At 40.5% G+C, this 15,576-nt stretch overlaps 2 protein-coding genes across 2 annotated transcripts; one reads left to right on the top strand and one right to left on the bottom strand.

The window, feature by feature from the left end:
- Positions 1-69: 69 nt before the first annotated feature.
- Positions 70-8,859, top strand: LOC120947725 (solute carrier family 35 member C2). Its single transcript, XM_040363333.2, has 6 exons — positions 70-758; positions 838-1,698; positions 1,781-1,853; positions 1,926-2,178; positions 2,248-2,423; positions 7,188-8,859. The coding sequence occupies exons 2-6, from the start codon at positions 1,148-1,150 to the stop codon at positions 7,683-7,685; spliced, it is 1,551 nt and encodes a 516-aa protein (XP_040219267.2). The 5' UTR covers positions 70-758; positions 838-1,147; the 3' UTR covers positions 7,686-8,859.
- LOC120947727 (translin) lies at positions 2,435-4,052 on the bottom strand. The gene is made up of 4 exons (XM_040363335.2): positions 3,527-4,052; positions 3,142-3,442; positions 2,980-3,059; positions 2,435-2,898 (listed from the first exon to the last, which is right to left on the bottom strand). The coding sequence occupies exons 1-4, from the start codon at positions 3,596-3,598 to the stop codon at positions 2,596-2,598; spliced, it is 756 nt and encodes a 251-aa protein (XP_040219269.2). The 5' UTR covers positions 3,599-4,052; the 3' UTR covers positions 2,435-2,595.
- Positions 8,860-15,576: the final 6,717 nt, after the last annotated feature.

Genomic DNA, 15,576 nt, shown 5'->3' with positions numbered 1-15,576 from the left:
TGTTGCGTCGATTTTTTTTTATTTTCTCTCTCCCTCTCTCCTTTTGGTTTTCGCGTTTGACAGATTGTCAAACGTCAGCACGCTCTGCTGGAGGTTGCTATTTTCTAACCGTGCGCCGTCGTAGGCCGTGAGGGAAGAGCGGTGGGAAAATTGCTATCACACACCGACGACAACGACACATGCACAGTCGTTCATCCACGCACAACACAACACAACAACATTCCGAGCAGTGCAAACACCAGTTGAAAATCGTTTGTTACTGTAAAGTCGCAGTAAAGAAACGACGAAGCAACGAAGCTGTATTTACCACACATTCCAGCAGCAGCAGCAGTAGTGGTGTTGTGGTGGTACAAATTGTTGCGCAGGCTGGTGGTGTGTTCCGTACCCCGAAAACCCGTACACTAGCGAATGCGTCGTCGTCGAACCTGTGAGCGAGTGGAGTGAGGTGGTGGCAATCCAGATGGGTAATTAGTGTGCAGGGGTGTGAGCGGTGCATGCGATAGGCGCGATAAGACCGTGATAAGACAGGTTGGACGGAACGGGATTAGAATTCAACACACAACCAGCGAGTGGTGCGCGCGCGGTTCGCTATCGTGTATATATCGTCGCCGTGCTTCCGGTATGAACAACTGGTCAACAACATCCAGCACACTTGCCCAAGCGCTACCATATGTTGCAAATTGCCGATAGATACCGGGGGGTGAAAAGACCGCTGCATGCTGCCCGGTGAACGTTGAGGCAAACGTGGCAAGTATTACGTACGTACCCCGATTGCGCGAGGCTGCGTGTGTGGGGACGAATGCTAACCGAGTTGACCTTTTTCCTTCGTTTCCATAGGAACGTTCAAACAAGAACAACACACGCACAGTACGCTTTGGAACACGGCACAATCATCTTACCCCTCGCGCAGACTTATGTGATAGCTTTCTGCAAGCTTTCGAATGCATTTAATGCCAGTGAATTGGATTTACCTTCTACGCCCGAGGCGCGTGCAGATTCCAGGTAGATTCCTATAGGGTTAGTACAGCTTTCAGCAGCAAAATCCAGTTTGGAGTATTTTCTGTGCCATCGGACGAGTCACATTCTGCCCTTAAAAGTTAGTAAACGGGTCCCAGTACCAGGCGTACTAGAACCATAGCAAAGAAAGATGGTCAACATCAAGTATGAACGAGTGAAGCAAACGACGGATCAGGAAGGAGCCGGCGGCGGGCTGGAGGAAGAAATAGAGCTCGAAACCAACAGACGATCGGACCACGGTCAGTACCACCAAAGCAACAACAGTCTGCACGCCAGCTATGGCCACCACAACCAGTACATCGTCACCACGACCGCCGGGGGCAGTAAAAGTTACGCGGACGGTGGCGGGGGCGATACGCGCAAGAAGCACGCCTTCACGAACCGGATCGTCGTAACGCTCGTGCTGATCGTTTGCTACTTTTCCCTCTCGATCGGGCTCACCTTTTACCAGCGGCATCTGCTGCAGCACTTTAAGCTACCGCTGTTCGTGGTACTGTACCATCTGGTAATCAAGCTGCTGCTGGCGGCGGCCGTGCGCGCCGTGCTGCGTTGTGTGACGCGCAAACCGCGCATCCTGCTCGACTGGCGGACGTCGGTGCGCAAGATACTGCCCACCGGATTGGCCAGCGGGATCGATATTAGCTTCTCGAACTGGGGTCTCGAGCTGGTCAAAATATCACTGTAAGTTTGGGGGGCTGGGATAGAAGGGGCAATGAGTCATGAAGGCAAGAGATTAATTTGGTTTTTTTCATTCCCTTTCAAGGTACACAATGACCAAATCCACAACGATCGTCTTCATATTGATATTTGCCATACTGCTGAAGTTGGAGAAGAAGGTAAGACAAAAAATAGATACTCCCTTCCCCTTGATATACTAATCGATTGAATTTTTGCACATTATCAAACAGAGCTGGTCGCTTGGGGCCATTGTCGTCATGATCTCCGGCGGACTGTTCATGTTCACCTACAAATCGACCCAGTTCGATGCGCTCGGCTTTTCCTTCCTGCTGTTTGCCTCCCTATCGAGTGGCATCCGTTGGACGTTTGCGCAGCTGATCATGCAAAAGTCGAAGCTCGGTCTGCACAACCCGATCGATATGATATTCCACATGCAGCCATGGATGATACTGTCCGTACTGCCGTTTACCATCGGATTTGAAGGTATGGCTCAACCGGGCTTTAGAGTGGCTTAGCAGGGCTTTTGAATTTTCCCGTCCTTTTTTTTCGCAGGACGAAAGCTTCTCGAAGGTTACGACCTGGTGCAGCAGCTACCGTCGGCCGTGGTGGTCGATATGTGGGCGAAAATTTCCATCGGAGCGTTCATAGCGTTCGCGATGGAGGTGAGCGAGTTTATGGTCCTCACCAACACCTCTAGTCTGACCCTGTCCGTTGCGGGCATATTTAAGGTAGGTACCCAAATCTGTTCTATTATATTATTGTAGAAAAATCCATTTATTTCATAAGGTAAATCCGGTTAGTACAGTGCCAACAAAAACTCAAATGCAAAAGAACTGTTGGAAATGATGAAATAATTCATCGCGTTGCCTCCAAAAGGAAACGCGCGCTAATTGTGTCACTTTATGCTTGTTTTTCCTCCGCTGCCGCTGGTTCGGCTGTGGGAGCGGATGGTGCTTCTGCGGCTGCTGCACCACCAACAGCAGCAGCACCAGTCGCTTCGGTCCGCAAACCCCGTATGCTGATGTCGTACACGATTTCCTCTATCTTCTTCACATCGTACTTCAGTGCGTCGAAGCGTTTGCGCAGCGAATCGTTCTTGAGATTCAGCAGCCGGAAGCCCGAGTTGAGATCGGCGACAAACTTGGAAATCGTCAGCGGCTTTTCGTAGTCACCCAGTATAACCGAGTTGACGGCATAGCGGCTCTGAAAGCGGATAGAAGTTCGTTCGTTGTACTTGTAAAGCCAATCTAGGGTACGAAAACGGTTTTTTATAGGATTACTTACCAACTCCGAGGCGAGCTGCAAAATGCCAACCAGATAGTCTTCGATGTCCAGATGGAATCCTTGCTGCTGACTGACGGACACTGGAACAAGAGAGCACATACATAACCGATTTAACAACAGTGTCTAAATTTGCTTCTAAAAGATTGGTTAGACCACACTTACAGCCCAAAATGTCTGCCGCCGTATCGCGCGTGACGAGGAATCCTTTCTCGAGATAAATCGTCAGTGCGATCAGAAACACAATGCGCTGCGTCATGTAGTGCCAGTGGTCATGGTACCGGTAGTACTGTCCGGCTGGGATGAGTGCGGCCAGCTTTGCGTACCCTTCGCGACAGGTATCGAAGAAGGTGCGCGCCTTCGCGCAGGCCGCCGACACGTCGGCGATGCTGCTGTGGATGACTTGCAGCGCGATGGCCGCTTCCTTCGCTGCCTGATCTATGTCCCGGACGATGTCACGTATTTCCTGGCATTTGAAGAGGGAGGGTTAAGAGTTGTCTGCTGACTGGCCGGTTGTTGGCAGCTGTTTCCCCCCGCACTCCACACTTACCGTACGCAGCTCCTGCTCCTTCACGAGATAATCGTTGAAGCTGTCGAATATGTTCTTTACGTTGTTCTGCATTGTGTTGGGTGGGTTTTCTTTTTGTTTGCAAGGAAAACAATGCGTTGTAAACTGCGTTTGAGCGCAAAACAGACGTGTTTTGTTGGTTGGCGGTGTGTTTTGCGTGTGTATGTTCGTACGCCGGTGCAGCGTTGTTATTTTGACAGTGCGCTACAAACCCAAGGTGACTTGACACAAGGTGTGAGCGAAGCGGTATTTACAGTGAGTCTCACAAAAGTGTGCACTGCATTCTAGCAATTGCCAAATATTGGGGTATAATTTATATTTTTTTTGTTTAATTGCCGGAACTAGCATATTTGGTGTCCAACCATCTTATTATTTGTTCTTCTATTCTATTTTGCTTTCTTTGCAAACCCGATTTTCCGGAGTAAAGTTTCCCTAATCTTGCCTGAATCGCTCGTCTCTCTCTTTTTACGCGACGACATACGTTGGAAACCGTTCGCTTTTGCCTGCCCTTATTTTGCCCTTATTAAAATTTGATTTAATCTTTAAAATTCCTTTAGCGTAACTGTATTCGTATTGGGCAGGTTAGTGCAGCAGTTTCACAAAAAAATGCTGGTAAACTTACAATTTTTATTATTGTTCATGATAGTGACATTATTTTGGACGATAAACCATCGTTTCATGTTGTGCTATGTTTTATTTGCCGATTTAATTGTATTTTTTGGGAGATATTCCTGAAAATTCAAACACTGTTTTTGTTCCTATTTACGGCAGGCTGTTCTCCTATTTTCGGCAACGCGAATACGGGTCGGAAAATGCTTTAATCAATGGAAATAGGTAGACAAAACTGTTTAAAACAGTTCTAAACTCTCACTATCGTAAGATTGGTGTTGAAAAGCACTTAAATTATTGATTTTATGTTGCCCATGTTGGTAATTTTGCTGGCAGTTTTTACAGTCTCTTTGATGTGAGTTGCAAACATACAATCAGTCCAAAAAGTATTCGTCTAGCTGAATATTTTACAGGAACAGGCGAATTATGGCCGTAATAGGCAAGGGGAGGTAAAAGTAATCATGGGGTTTGATAAAGGGACTATCAATACACACGTACTGCTAAAAATAAGCATTAAAATAGTGCAATAGCAACTAAATTATTGAAAAATTAAAAAAAGTTATTTGATTGGTGCGTAAAAAGTATTCGTCTATCAGGCTTTTGGCGTAATATGCGTATGAAAACAAACGTTATGGAATCAAAAAATGTCCTGATCTTGTTTCTTATTGCATTTATGACTATTGGTGACTACTTGCACAACGCAAGAACTCATTTGAACCTTTAAAAAGGCGTATTTTTGATACACTCATCCTACAAGACTTGTTCCCATTATTCTCTGGTAGAAATATTGCATTTCCGGACTGCGTGGGCAAGTTCCATTGAAAAAAAGGCATCTGATATCATATTGAGAGTCTATTAAATCATTTTCATCAGTTTGGTTTCAGCTGGTTTGGAGTTTCGGGCAAATGACAATGCCCTGTATGTTCTCCAGCTCGACTGTTCTTGAAACATGTGATACATTTTAAGTAAAATTTCTCAGAACTGGGACTCAAAGTACTTAAAAACTGCATTAATATGTTTCACCATCTCGTCTCTTATCATTTTGAATAATTTTTCTAGCTCACCTTACCTCACTGAGCCCTAGTATCATGACTTCATGATGCTACCGTTACACGAGATTTTGATGTTGCATCTTAGTAGACTGTTTTCGCTATGGTAGACGTCGGCCGTATGACCTTGGCGATTTAAACATGTTTTAATATGTTAGTAGAGCCTAATTTGAAATAAATTCCTGAATTATTTGATGCACCTTAACAGATTTGGTACCTTTTTGTGTATGGTATTATTCAAACAAAACATGATTGTAACAACTCACTCATTCAAGCTATTACATGACCAGCTACGATGAAATGCAGCATGACCCGTCAACTAAATGTGACCCATCTCTTTTCCTGATCTTATTGGCCATCACAAAATGCACTTATTCCTGGGTAAAGTTTGATTTTTTGGACATTAAACCGCTTCTATCGTTAGATTAACCGCCAAATATGGCTGCTTACATGGCAGTTTGTCACACAATTAGTGTCAGAAAAATGGCCAAACTCTTATCAAATGAAGGAACGAGGCCTACCACATATTTTGTAACCTTTAAAAATGGGTAGGATAGGTTATGCATAAGTTAAAGATACGATTTTCGTCATCAAGCTTCAATCATTTAACTCCCCCGCCTTTAGTACCTCTCTGACCGCTGAAAGTGCAATTGAAACAACTAAAAATGCATTAATTTAGAAGGAAGTCACCAGCAGATTGATAATAATAAATTTAATTCACGTCTACGTAGTGTTTGTCCAGTGTAGATAATTAAAAAGCTAGATGGACGAATACTTTTTGCGCGCCCATCAAACGACTTTTTTTTAGTTTTTTATGTACTTTGATTGCTATTTGCTTATTTTTTTAGCAAAACGTGTGTATTGAATGGTCCCTTTATCAAATCTCATCATTACTTTTATCGCCCCATACGTATTGCGGCCATAATTCGCCTTTTTCTGTGAAATATTCAGCTAGACGAATACTTTTTGGACTGACTGTAGTAGGCATTGAAGAAAAGAGACAGTCTGATGGCTATGGAGTACGGCTACCACTGACTTACAAATTATTATTTTTCTCTAAAGTTATTGGATTGTTTATAGTTAAATTAGTGTTATTTGATACAAGAAATGTTGTTTTATGTGTCGACGATTTAAATCAATATTCAGCAAAATCAAAAGTGTGTTATTATTCCAAGTTTCGGCAGGAGCCCAAAGCATTCATCTGTCAAAAATCAACATTTATCGTGTACCTATTTTCGGCAGCATTTAAAGTGAATAATTACTTGTTTTTCATGATTTTTAAATTCTAAACGGGCTAGAATAAATTCTGCAACCATAGAATCTCTCATAAAAACCACACTTTAATTGGTTTACTTTTCTGGTTCTCTTAATATCGAAAACAGCCGAAATTGGCCGATAACAAATCAACCGAAAATGTCAAACTCTGCACATTTTGTTTAATATTTTGAAAAATGTGCAAGGAAATTATTTCAAACCTCGCATATGAATACCAAGTGAGTATCTTCTTCTTCTTTGGCACAACAACCGCTGTCGGTCAAGGCCTGCCAGTACCCACTAGTGGAGTGAGCTTGGCTTTCAGTGACTTATTGTTACCATAGCAGGATAGTCAGTCCTACGTATGGGGGCACGATCTATTCGGGGCTTGAACCCATGACGGGCATGTTGTTACGTCGTACGAGTTGACGACTGTACCACCAGACCGGCGAGTATATCTCTATTTAAAAAATATGTGTTGGGACAATTTTCAACGCGTTTTTGCATTACACGTTTTTAGTTACCTTGCCGAAAACAGGTACAATTACCCTATTTCAAATTAAAACTTCAAAATGTCGCGTTTTTCTAAAATGCCAATCTCATTCGTAGCATAATAGGCAATTTATGGTGGTTTAGAATCTGGTCCACAATTGGAATGAAAGGAGGTCCTGTTAGTAAAGCCAAAGCAAATAATTAAATTGTTTTTTTTTTGCATTTTTTTTAATTCCAAGGAAATTTGCCAACTGATACTCGCGGTGGAGTTGAACGACGAACATCTCAGCACGGTCAATGTACTCGGGCTGGTCATGTGTCTGGGCGGTATCTGCTGCCACGTGGTGCACAAATTCCTAACCTACCGGGATGAAACGACCAAATCGGCGCTCTCCTCGCTAGACAAATCCACCGGTGGCTACCTCGAGGACCACGACGACGAGGACGATGACATGCGCCCATCCGGTGGTGGATTGGTAGGCAAAAACGGTAGCCTCAAGTTCGGCAATGGTGGCACCGGGGGCAGTGTTGGTGGTGGTGGTGGTGGTGGTAGTGCAGCTGGAGTACGGTTCAAGGGTGGCCAGTACCGACCGCTGCTGGTGAACGAGGCACGCGACGCGGACGACTCGGACCATCTGGTGGTGGAGAACCGGAACTACCTGTCGGACGACAGCGAGCAGGAGGAGAACGGTACGCAGGACGTGCTGTTCGACATACTTAAGCGCCGCGAGCGATAGTCATTCCAAGGAAGGGAAAAGAAGGGATTGGGGGTGTAAGGGTATTGGTTGTTGGATAGAGCATTTTTAAGTTGTTATTTGTTGTAGTTTTGCGTAAGCGTAATGCTGCTTCAGGGCGCTCTGCTGCTTTCCGTGTAGCAGACATTATTCCAGTCACTTGAATTGTATAGTGTACCATTATTACTTAATTTTGAAGCTACCATGCATTTCCGCAAAAACAAGTATTCACATTTCCATGCCATATACATGTCGATGTGTGTAAGAAGCCGATTTTAAACAGGTTGTTTTTTATTATTATTGGGGGTTTGTTTTATTATCAACGCTTAAGCGGGGCGTGGGCACTATTTTGTGGATTAAGCAAATGTATGTGATGTATGTTTTTTTTGTCCTTTTCTTTGTTTGTGTTTAAATTAGACTGAATTTAAAATTAGCAAAGCTTAGTTAGTATAAGGAGTGTGTGAGTTAGCACATAAGCGGCTTACCGAATGACTGATGCGCATTGTGGGGGAAGGGGTTTGCCGCTTACGGTATAGTTTGTGTACTACTACTACTACTACTACTTACCCCTTTACACTCTGATACCTACGTGATGTCTGTGTGAGACGATCGACTAGCAAATTCAAACACTATTCCAAGCCAGTTATCAATTCCCTTTCAACCTTTTACCAGAAGTACCGAGAACCTCCAGTGAGGGCACCTGAGTGAGTGGAACATAGTCAGCGGTCAACGCAGTCAATCCCCCGCCGGATTTTTATTACTGTAGAGAAGGAATTAAGTTTGCCGGTACGAAAAATAAAACGTACCTTAATTTTTTACGTACACCACTTACCTCCTACTGGTGGTCGAAACTGAAAAAACACAAAGATAATTAAACACTTAACAAGCAATCAATAGGAGGGAACTCAACGAAATGGGGGAACATTTTCCAAAAAAAAAAAACGGTTTTATCAGAGCTTATTGCATTTGTTGATTTTTGTTTTAAACGAATACTAAATACAAGGAATTATAACCACACGCCACACAGAGGTGGTCGAGAAAGAGCTAATCTAATTTACCACCAGTAGAGCAAATCATAAAACTTATATCCTTGTGTCTGTGTGTGTGTGTGTGTGTGTATCTACACCAATGTGAAGTGAAAAGAAAAATAATAAAAAAAAATCATTCACAACAATAACGGTTTTTTTTGTTATACTTTTATTGCGTCCGATACATCCATTTGTTCGGAGTTAGATTCATTTGTTTTTCTGTTTTATTCCATTTTCTTTCTTTCTTTCTTTTTTTTTTGGTTTTGTTTTTCGCTTTTTGCATAACACTCATCCGGATTGGTTTTGTTTTGTTTTGTTTTGCTCTTACTTGGATTTATATACCTATATATGTGTATGTCTAGTTTTTCCCCAGTATTTCCATTTACTCCGTTACTTCATGAAAGTTTCTTTTCACCGCGTTTCATATTTATGATGATATTCATTTAGCTTGATTCAGTGTTTCCCCCCCCCCCCCTCTAATCACTGCTACCTTCTTCATCACTTCACATCTGTTTACCACCTCACCATCTGTTTGATTTTGCTTCTTCTCATGTTTTTTATTCCATTCCAACACTTGTATGGTTTTCTCCATTCTTTTCATTGCGCTTCATTTGTGTTAGAAGCGTTTGATCCTCTTGCCAACAGTCTGAATTGGTTTGTTGTTTCATTTTCACTTTCTGTTTCACCTTTTATTACCTTTCTGTTTTCGGGGTGTGACATTAACATTTTTGCTATCCGTCGTATATTGGTTGGGGGGAAAGTGGAAGGGAATGGGAACGAACTGGCCAGGGGGAGGGGGGCAGGGAAGGCGCGATAAACACTCATTTCACACACCTCTTACACACAACATACCACATATGGGCGATATATAACCTACCAATGGTAACAGATACACACGTTGCTCCAGCTCAAACTACTACTCTTTAAAGCTAGGTTTCGCTTTTCCCCTAGTCTTTGCATGCTTTTGTCGTAACAAGACGATTCTTGCCAAAGTTTTTTGTTCCTTTCCATTTTCATATTTTTGTGTGATGTTTTTTTTTTATTTTTCTATTCTTATTACAACTTTTTTCTTGTGTGATTCGTTTCATGTTTGCCGATCGTTTCTAATGCTTTGTTTTCTTTCTCTTTCCTTTTCATTGGTACAGTCGATTCGATAATGTTTTCGCTTTTTTTCCTCACATCGTATTAATTTGTGTGTGTGTGTGTTTTTTTTTTAATTTCTTCTACGCTTATGACTACAACACTTATCTGGCATGCAAATGGGAGTTCAACGACTATTAGATTCCAACCCCGAGTGGTGGAGTGGGTTTTTATTTTTGCCATTTTCCCCTTCTGACACAGCAACTGTCTTCTTATTGGTGTGGTAACATTTGTTCTAACCATGGACGGAGGGAAAGTAGTTCAACGTTTCCCTCTCCAATTTTCCACCTCATTATAGACTTCAATCGTCCTTATTTAGGTGAAAAAAAAACAAAACGTATGGAGTTGATGAAAAAAAGGGTGCAAAAAATGACAAAAGGACAGCCATAGTGCGATTATCATTCTCTAGCCAGACCGGCTGGCTTTAGTTTAGTTTGAGAGCTCGTATGAGTAGCTCGTGACACAAGAAGAAGAAGAAGCATGGTGAGAAGATTTGAAAACCGATCCAAGCAAACAGCGCAAAATTCGTGATTTCGTTTCCCCTTTTTTCTAGCCTGTTTTAGTGTGCTGCAAATATGTTTGTGTTTCAGTCCTTTTGTTCATAAATTATCGCCACGTTCTTCTTACCTTTTTCATGCTGCTAATGTTTTGTTGTTGGTTTTTTTTTCATTTTCTAATTAGCTTTTAACACATCGAAGGATTTGTTGTTTTTTTTTTTTTTTTGGTTTTGTATCGTGGAAAGACGTACGATCAATGTGATTTAATGCACAGCTTTTTTCTCTTAAGTTGTGACCTTTCTCTTTCATTTGCTTGTTCTATTTTATGTCATTGTATTTTTTTCTCTCTCTGTTTTGCATTATATTCGAATGCACACAGTAAGAAGGGAAATTCGTTTCCTTTGCTTAATGTGTAAATTACATAAAACACACACATACATACACACCCGGGATATTTTGCTACACAAGTAGTTTTGTTGCTTTTTCTTCTTCTTCTTCTTCTTCTTCTTCTTCTTCTTCTTCTTCTTCTTCTTCTTCTTCTTCTTCTTCTTCTTCTTCTTCTTCTTCTTCTTTTCTTCTTCTTCTTCTTCTTCTTCTTCTTCTTCTTCTTCTTTTTTTCTTCTTCTTCTTCTTCTTCTTCTTCTTCTTTTGCGGCGAATTTGATTAGACTCTTTTGCTTTCAGTTTTGTTTTCTTCTGCTAATGCTTATCCATTTAATTACCACTTATTGTAAAGTTTTTTGTTTTGTTTTTTTTTGTCGTAAACCTGTCTGTGTTCATATTCGATTTGTTTCGCTCGTTTCGCACTAATATCGTCCTATCGGACACATTTCTCCGATCCTGGATCTTAGCTGATATATTGAATGTGTTTTTGTTTAATGTAATGATTTGTTTATTGAATATGATTCCAACAAAAAAAAACAAAATTAAAGAGCACAAGTTAGTGCTGGAAAGAATAATATATAGTTGATTTAAAAAAAATATGAAAATTTTCTACGACACAATATCGGATGGGGTTGGAAAACTGTCGATTTGATGCCTACACAACTAGTGCATATATTTTCCATCGATTTTGATTTAGTTTGCGAGAGTCTTGTTCCTCTTCGTTGCAAACAAAATGGCGACAACACTAAAATCATCTTTAACAAATGTTGTGAAATTGATCAAGATATATTGAATGTTTAAGATGTTTTGCAATGTTCAGTCGTTCGAATGGAAGGTTTTGGTAAAGTGACAGCTGTTCGAGCTTACCAATAAATTGAGCTACATTCTATGTACAGTACAAAGTAGTGTTATTAGTAGTAGTAGTTGTAGTAGTAGTAGTAATAGCATTGTATAGAATAGTGAAGAATTGGTCCATAGTGTGTGGGTGTGTGTGTGTGTATGAGTGTTTTTTCCTCTTTTCTTTCGCATTATGGTCGGAGATTTGTTTTATAGCGAATGTGATCGAACTTTGCTATTTAAGAAGAAAAAAAAAACTTTAAAACGTTAACAAAGCTGAAAGGAAGCAGATAAGCGTTGAAAATAATCTCTAAAAGGAGAAAATAAGATAAAAACATAGATAGAAATAGAAGGATTTCAATAGATTGCAATGAAAGGTTATTACATAAAAAAGAATAAACTTACAACACAAAGAAGATAAAGAGAAATATAAAAACATTAAAAAAATAAACAAAAGCAACCGAGAGAGAAGAAAGTACGAAGTACGAGCAAACTAGAAAACATACAAAAACAAGACACAAGAAAGAAAAGACATCATAAAGAAACTGTTCTTCTCATTTTGTTCTCTATTTGTTTTGTTCATTTGTTCTCCTACTACACTTTTCACAGCAAGTTTCGTCCGATGCGATCCGATTGTGTTTTTGATTCCAGCTGCAATGCAATGTTGGGTTTCCGTTTTGTTTACATTGTTTTACCAGTTTCTCATTGTTTGATGGACGTTAGAGGGGGGGGGGGGGGGGGGGGGGCATTCGGGTTTTGTTCCATTTGTTGTTGTTTTTTTGGTTTATTTAACACACTTAATTTAATGCTTATTCGTGTTGTTGCGCACGTAAAAGGAGTTGAAGATAGTAGTAGTAAAGGTTGATTTTCCAATGTGTTTATTCACCGTGATGATGGTAAATTAAAGTGTGTAGTACGTAATATGAGACACAACATACACAAAAGTGTAGAGTATGGTAGTATGAAAATTAGGATTTTCATCTTTAATGTTGCTGCTTTTTAGTAGCTGCTACTACTAGTTGTAGAATGGTTCAATTTGGATTATTTTGTTTGTTGCTTTGTTTGGTCAACATTCTTTTTAATTCTTTTGCTGTTCCTGCTTTGTGACTGTTTGCTGTTCTGTTTGATATTCTATTTTCACCTTTTTCACACCATTTTGCATCTTTCTCGTGCCAGACTCGAGTATGCAGATAGCTTTTTATATGTTTTGCTTTGTAATGTTTAGAATGGCTGGTTCCAAAAAGGGTTTACATGTATGCTTGCTCATTTCTATTGTAGGTTCCTCTGCCACAATGTTAACCACACGTTGTTAACGTTCTGTTTGTGAAGTTCGCTTCCGTATGTTTGATGGATGATTTCAATTTAATTTGTTTGTATTTTATTTTATTATATTTGCTTAGAAAATCTTGTCCGTTTCCAAGCTCCTGCTCCAAATATTCTTGCGTAGTTGAGTGCTCGTTTTCCCCATACACCTTTACACACATCGGATAAATGGGGGAAGTGGGGGGAGAGGACCGGCTTTACACAAAACACGCTCTCCAACACCGACGGCGATTGAAGTGGCGTGTACACTTAGATATTAATTTCCGTTTCATTAAAGTTCGTTCAAGTAAGTTTGACGATCGCCATCGCCGAAGGACACCGGAGTGCGTGTGTGTGTGTGTGAGTGAATACAATAAGTAGGAAAGACTGACTCTACCACGTCGCAAACACTTGCGTTGCAGAAAATGCGTCTAAAGGACAAAGTTACAAATGGGTAAAGAGTGCGGGCTGTGAGTGCTACACTTGGACCAAATTCCTCCTTTTCCCATCCTTGCATCGATTCCAGACCGACCAGTGGTGGAGGGAGGTGGTGAGGTTACGGTCCCAGGATGAAGAGTCGAAAAATACATCTAAAAACAGTTACCAGGATAATTTGCGTTACGTCTGTGTGTGTTATGCGTTACGCTTAAACTGTAACGCCAACAGGAAAACGCTCACTGCTAGTATTATGTTTCTATTTTACTGTTATGTTGTTGTGTAAAGTTCCAGTTTGTTTGTTTGTTTTTCTCTTTCATTTCAACGCACTGCACTGTTTGTTGCTTCTATTTTGTTGTGTTCTATGGTTGAGACATTTACGCTACGGCAATACACATCTCTCATTTGTTTTTCTATTACACATTTTGTTTACTATTTTGACGTAAAAGTCAGAGAAGGAACGACGAGAGGGAAAGGGGGAGGCTTCTTAGCCGCGTTTAACGCTATTGTACGTCGGCTACACGGCTGTTTGCTGGTACACATACACACATCACACAGGCACACTGAAACGTGCGCGCAAAACACGCCCCAAAAGCCAACTATTTATGCGATATTTTCTATTGTTTTTGTTTGTTTTGTTTTGGTAATTGTTGATTTCTAAGCTGTGCTAAGATGGGAGTATCATGTTTCCTTCCCATTCGATTATTGGAGGAAAGTGAAGCCAAAAAGGGAGGGGGGGGGGACCGGTTTTTAAAAGAGTGTGTTTCAAATCACAAAAACCAAAAAAGCAATAAAATAGAAAAGATATGGGAGTTATCGATGAAACTAAAGCAGGTGAAAGGTAACAAATATTTAATATATTATTGCTCAACTTAAACATACTAAACATATAATAAATAACACTTTTTTGCCAAAGTGTGGCATTGTTTTGATTCGTTTTGTTTTTTTTTCTTTTGCGCTAGTTAATTCGAATTTTGCTTCTGTTTCGCTTCCGCTATTATGTGCTTACCTTTGTTTCTTTATTGTTCTAATTTGTTGTCTTTTTTTACTATTTGTTGTTGCTCGTTTCTTGTTTGATTGGATCGAAATAGCTACACTAAAACGGAAGAGAGTTTCCTATTTTCTTCATGCACCACTTTTCACAGTCAATTCACATTACAAAACTTTTTTTATGGAAAAGTATTGTGTTTTTGTGTGGAAGTTTATCTGTTTGCTTAGCTCCAATGGGTTTCTAATGTTCGCTTTTTTTCTTTCTTTCTTTCTCTCTTTCCTTCTTTTTCTCTCTATTGTGCTATGCGCCCTACAAACCAAGGTTATATGTATTGTTCATGTCGTTTACTATTTCTTGTTACTGTTTTGCATGGTTTTTGGCTGGAAGAGTTGCTTCACACCTTTGCTCATGCCGTTGCCTACTGTTTACTTCTACTGCTTATGTTTCTGTTTCTTTTCCTTAGGCTGGAACCAGCCAGCGTTCAGGTTCTACTGTCTAGCATATTCATTTGTTTATTCCCCGTTTTCCTCTTCTTTTCTCTTTCTCTTTCTCTTAACACAAAACTTTCCCCTTTTTGTGTTTCTTTTTTTTTTGGAAAGAGTTCTTGTGTGCTGTTTTCTTCCACATTAAATTATATGCATTTGAAGTAGGGGCAAAAACGATTTCTATTCCCGCACATTCCGAGTGCAGACGAATATGGGAAGGCATAATTTGTTAATGTTAAACAGAAAGAAAATTAGACACACACACACACACATACGTGCGCATACACTTACATTCGAGGAATACCAGCTCCTTATAGTATAGTAAAAAGGGACGAATGTGACGTGTTTAGTAAGTGCAATGATTTAAATGATTGATATAGACTCGATAGAACGATGGTGCGATGTAGAATGGCGAGAGATAAATTGATCGTGGTGTATGCAAAGTGAAGAATTGATCTTGAGAGATGTAGAGATGTATGTGTGTGTGTGTGTGTGTTTACATAAGCTCTCCAGTTTTGTGTGTGTGTGTCGGATGGTGTGGGGTTTTCCCCCATTTCGGGCGTTTTTTTACTTTCATTTTCCATTAACTTTTGTTCACTTTTTATCTTTTACATGCATTCCAAATCGCGTGCCCACAAACGTTGCCCTGACTTGTGGTCTTTATCTTCTTCTTTACACCGATTTTAAGCACCGTTTTCTAACTAAAGGAGCGAAGAGGGGACGGGGACGGCGGGGGATGGTGGTGTGTTTTTAGTAGTTTGCCTATCGTTAACCGGGTGTTTATTTTATTAATGTT

The sequence above is a fragment of the Anopheles coluzzii genome, chromosome 2, assembly GCF_943734685.1.
Source record: "Anopheles coluzzii chromosome 2, AcolN3, whole genome shotgun sequence".
Lineage (NCBI taxonomy): Eukaryota > Metazoa > Arthropoda > Insecta > Diptera > Culicidae > Anopheles > Anopheles coluzzii.
The sequence above is the reverse complement of the archived record's forward strand: the minus strand, read 5'-3'. Positions and strand labels throughout refer to the sequence as shown.

Coding starts and splice junctions, on each gene's coding strand:
- LOC120947725 (XM_040363333.2), top strand. CDS start 1,148: ATGGTCAACATCAAGTATGAACGAGTGAAGCAAACGACGGATCAGGAA. Junction 1,699..1,780: donor GAGCTGGTCAAAATATCACT/GTAAGTTTGGGG, acceptor TTCCCTTTCAAG/GTACACAATGACCAAATCCA. Junction 1,854..1,925: donor TGCTGAAGTTGGAGAAGAAG/GTAAGACAAAAA, acceptor ATTATCAAACAG/AGCTGGTCGCTTGGGGCCAT.
- LOC120947727 (XM_040363335.2), bottom strand. CDS start 3,598: ATGCAGAACAACGTAAAGAACATATTCGACAGCTTCAACGATTATCTC. Junction 3,443..3,526: donor AGGAGCAGGAGCTGCGTACG/GTAAGTGTGGAG, acceptor TTCAAATGCCAG/GAAATACGTGACATCGTCCG. Junction 2,899..2,979: donor TGCAGCTCGCCTCGGAGTTG/GTAAGTAATCCT, acceptor ATCCGCTTTCAG/AGCCGCTATGCCGTCAACTC.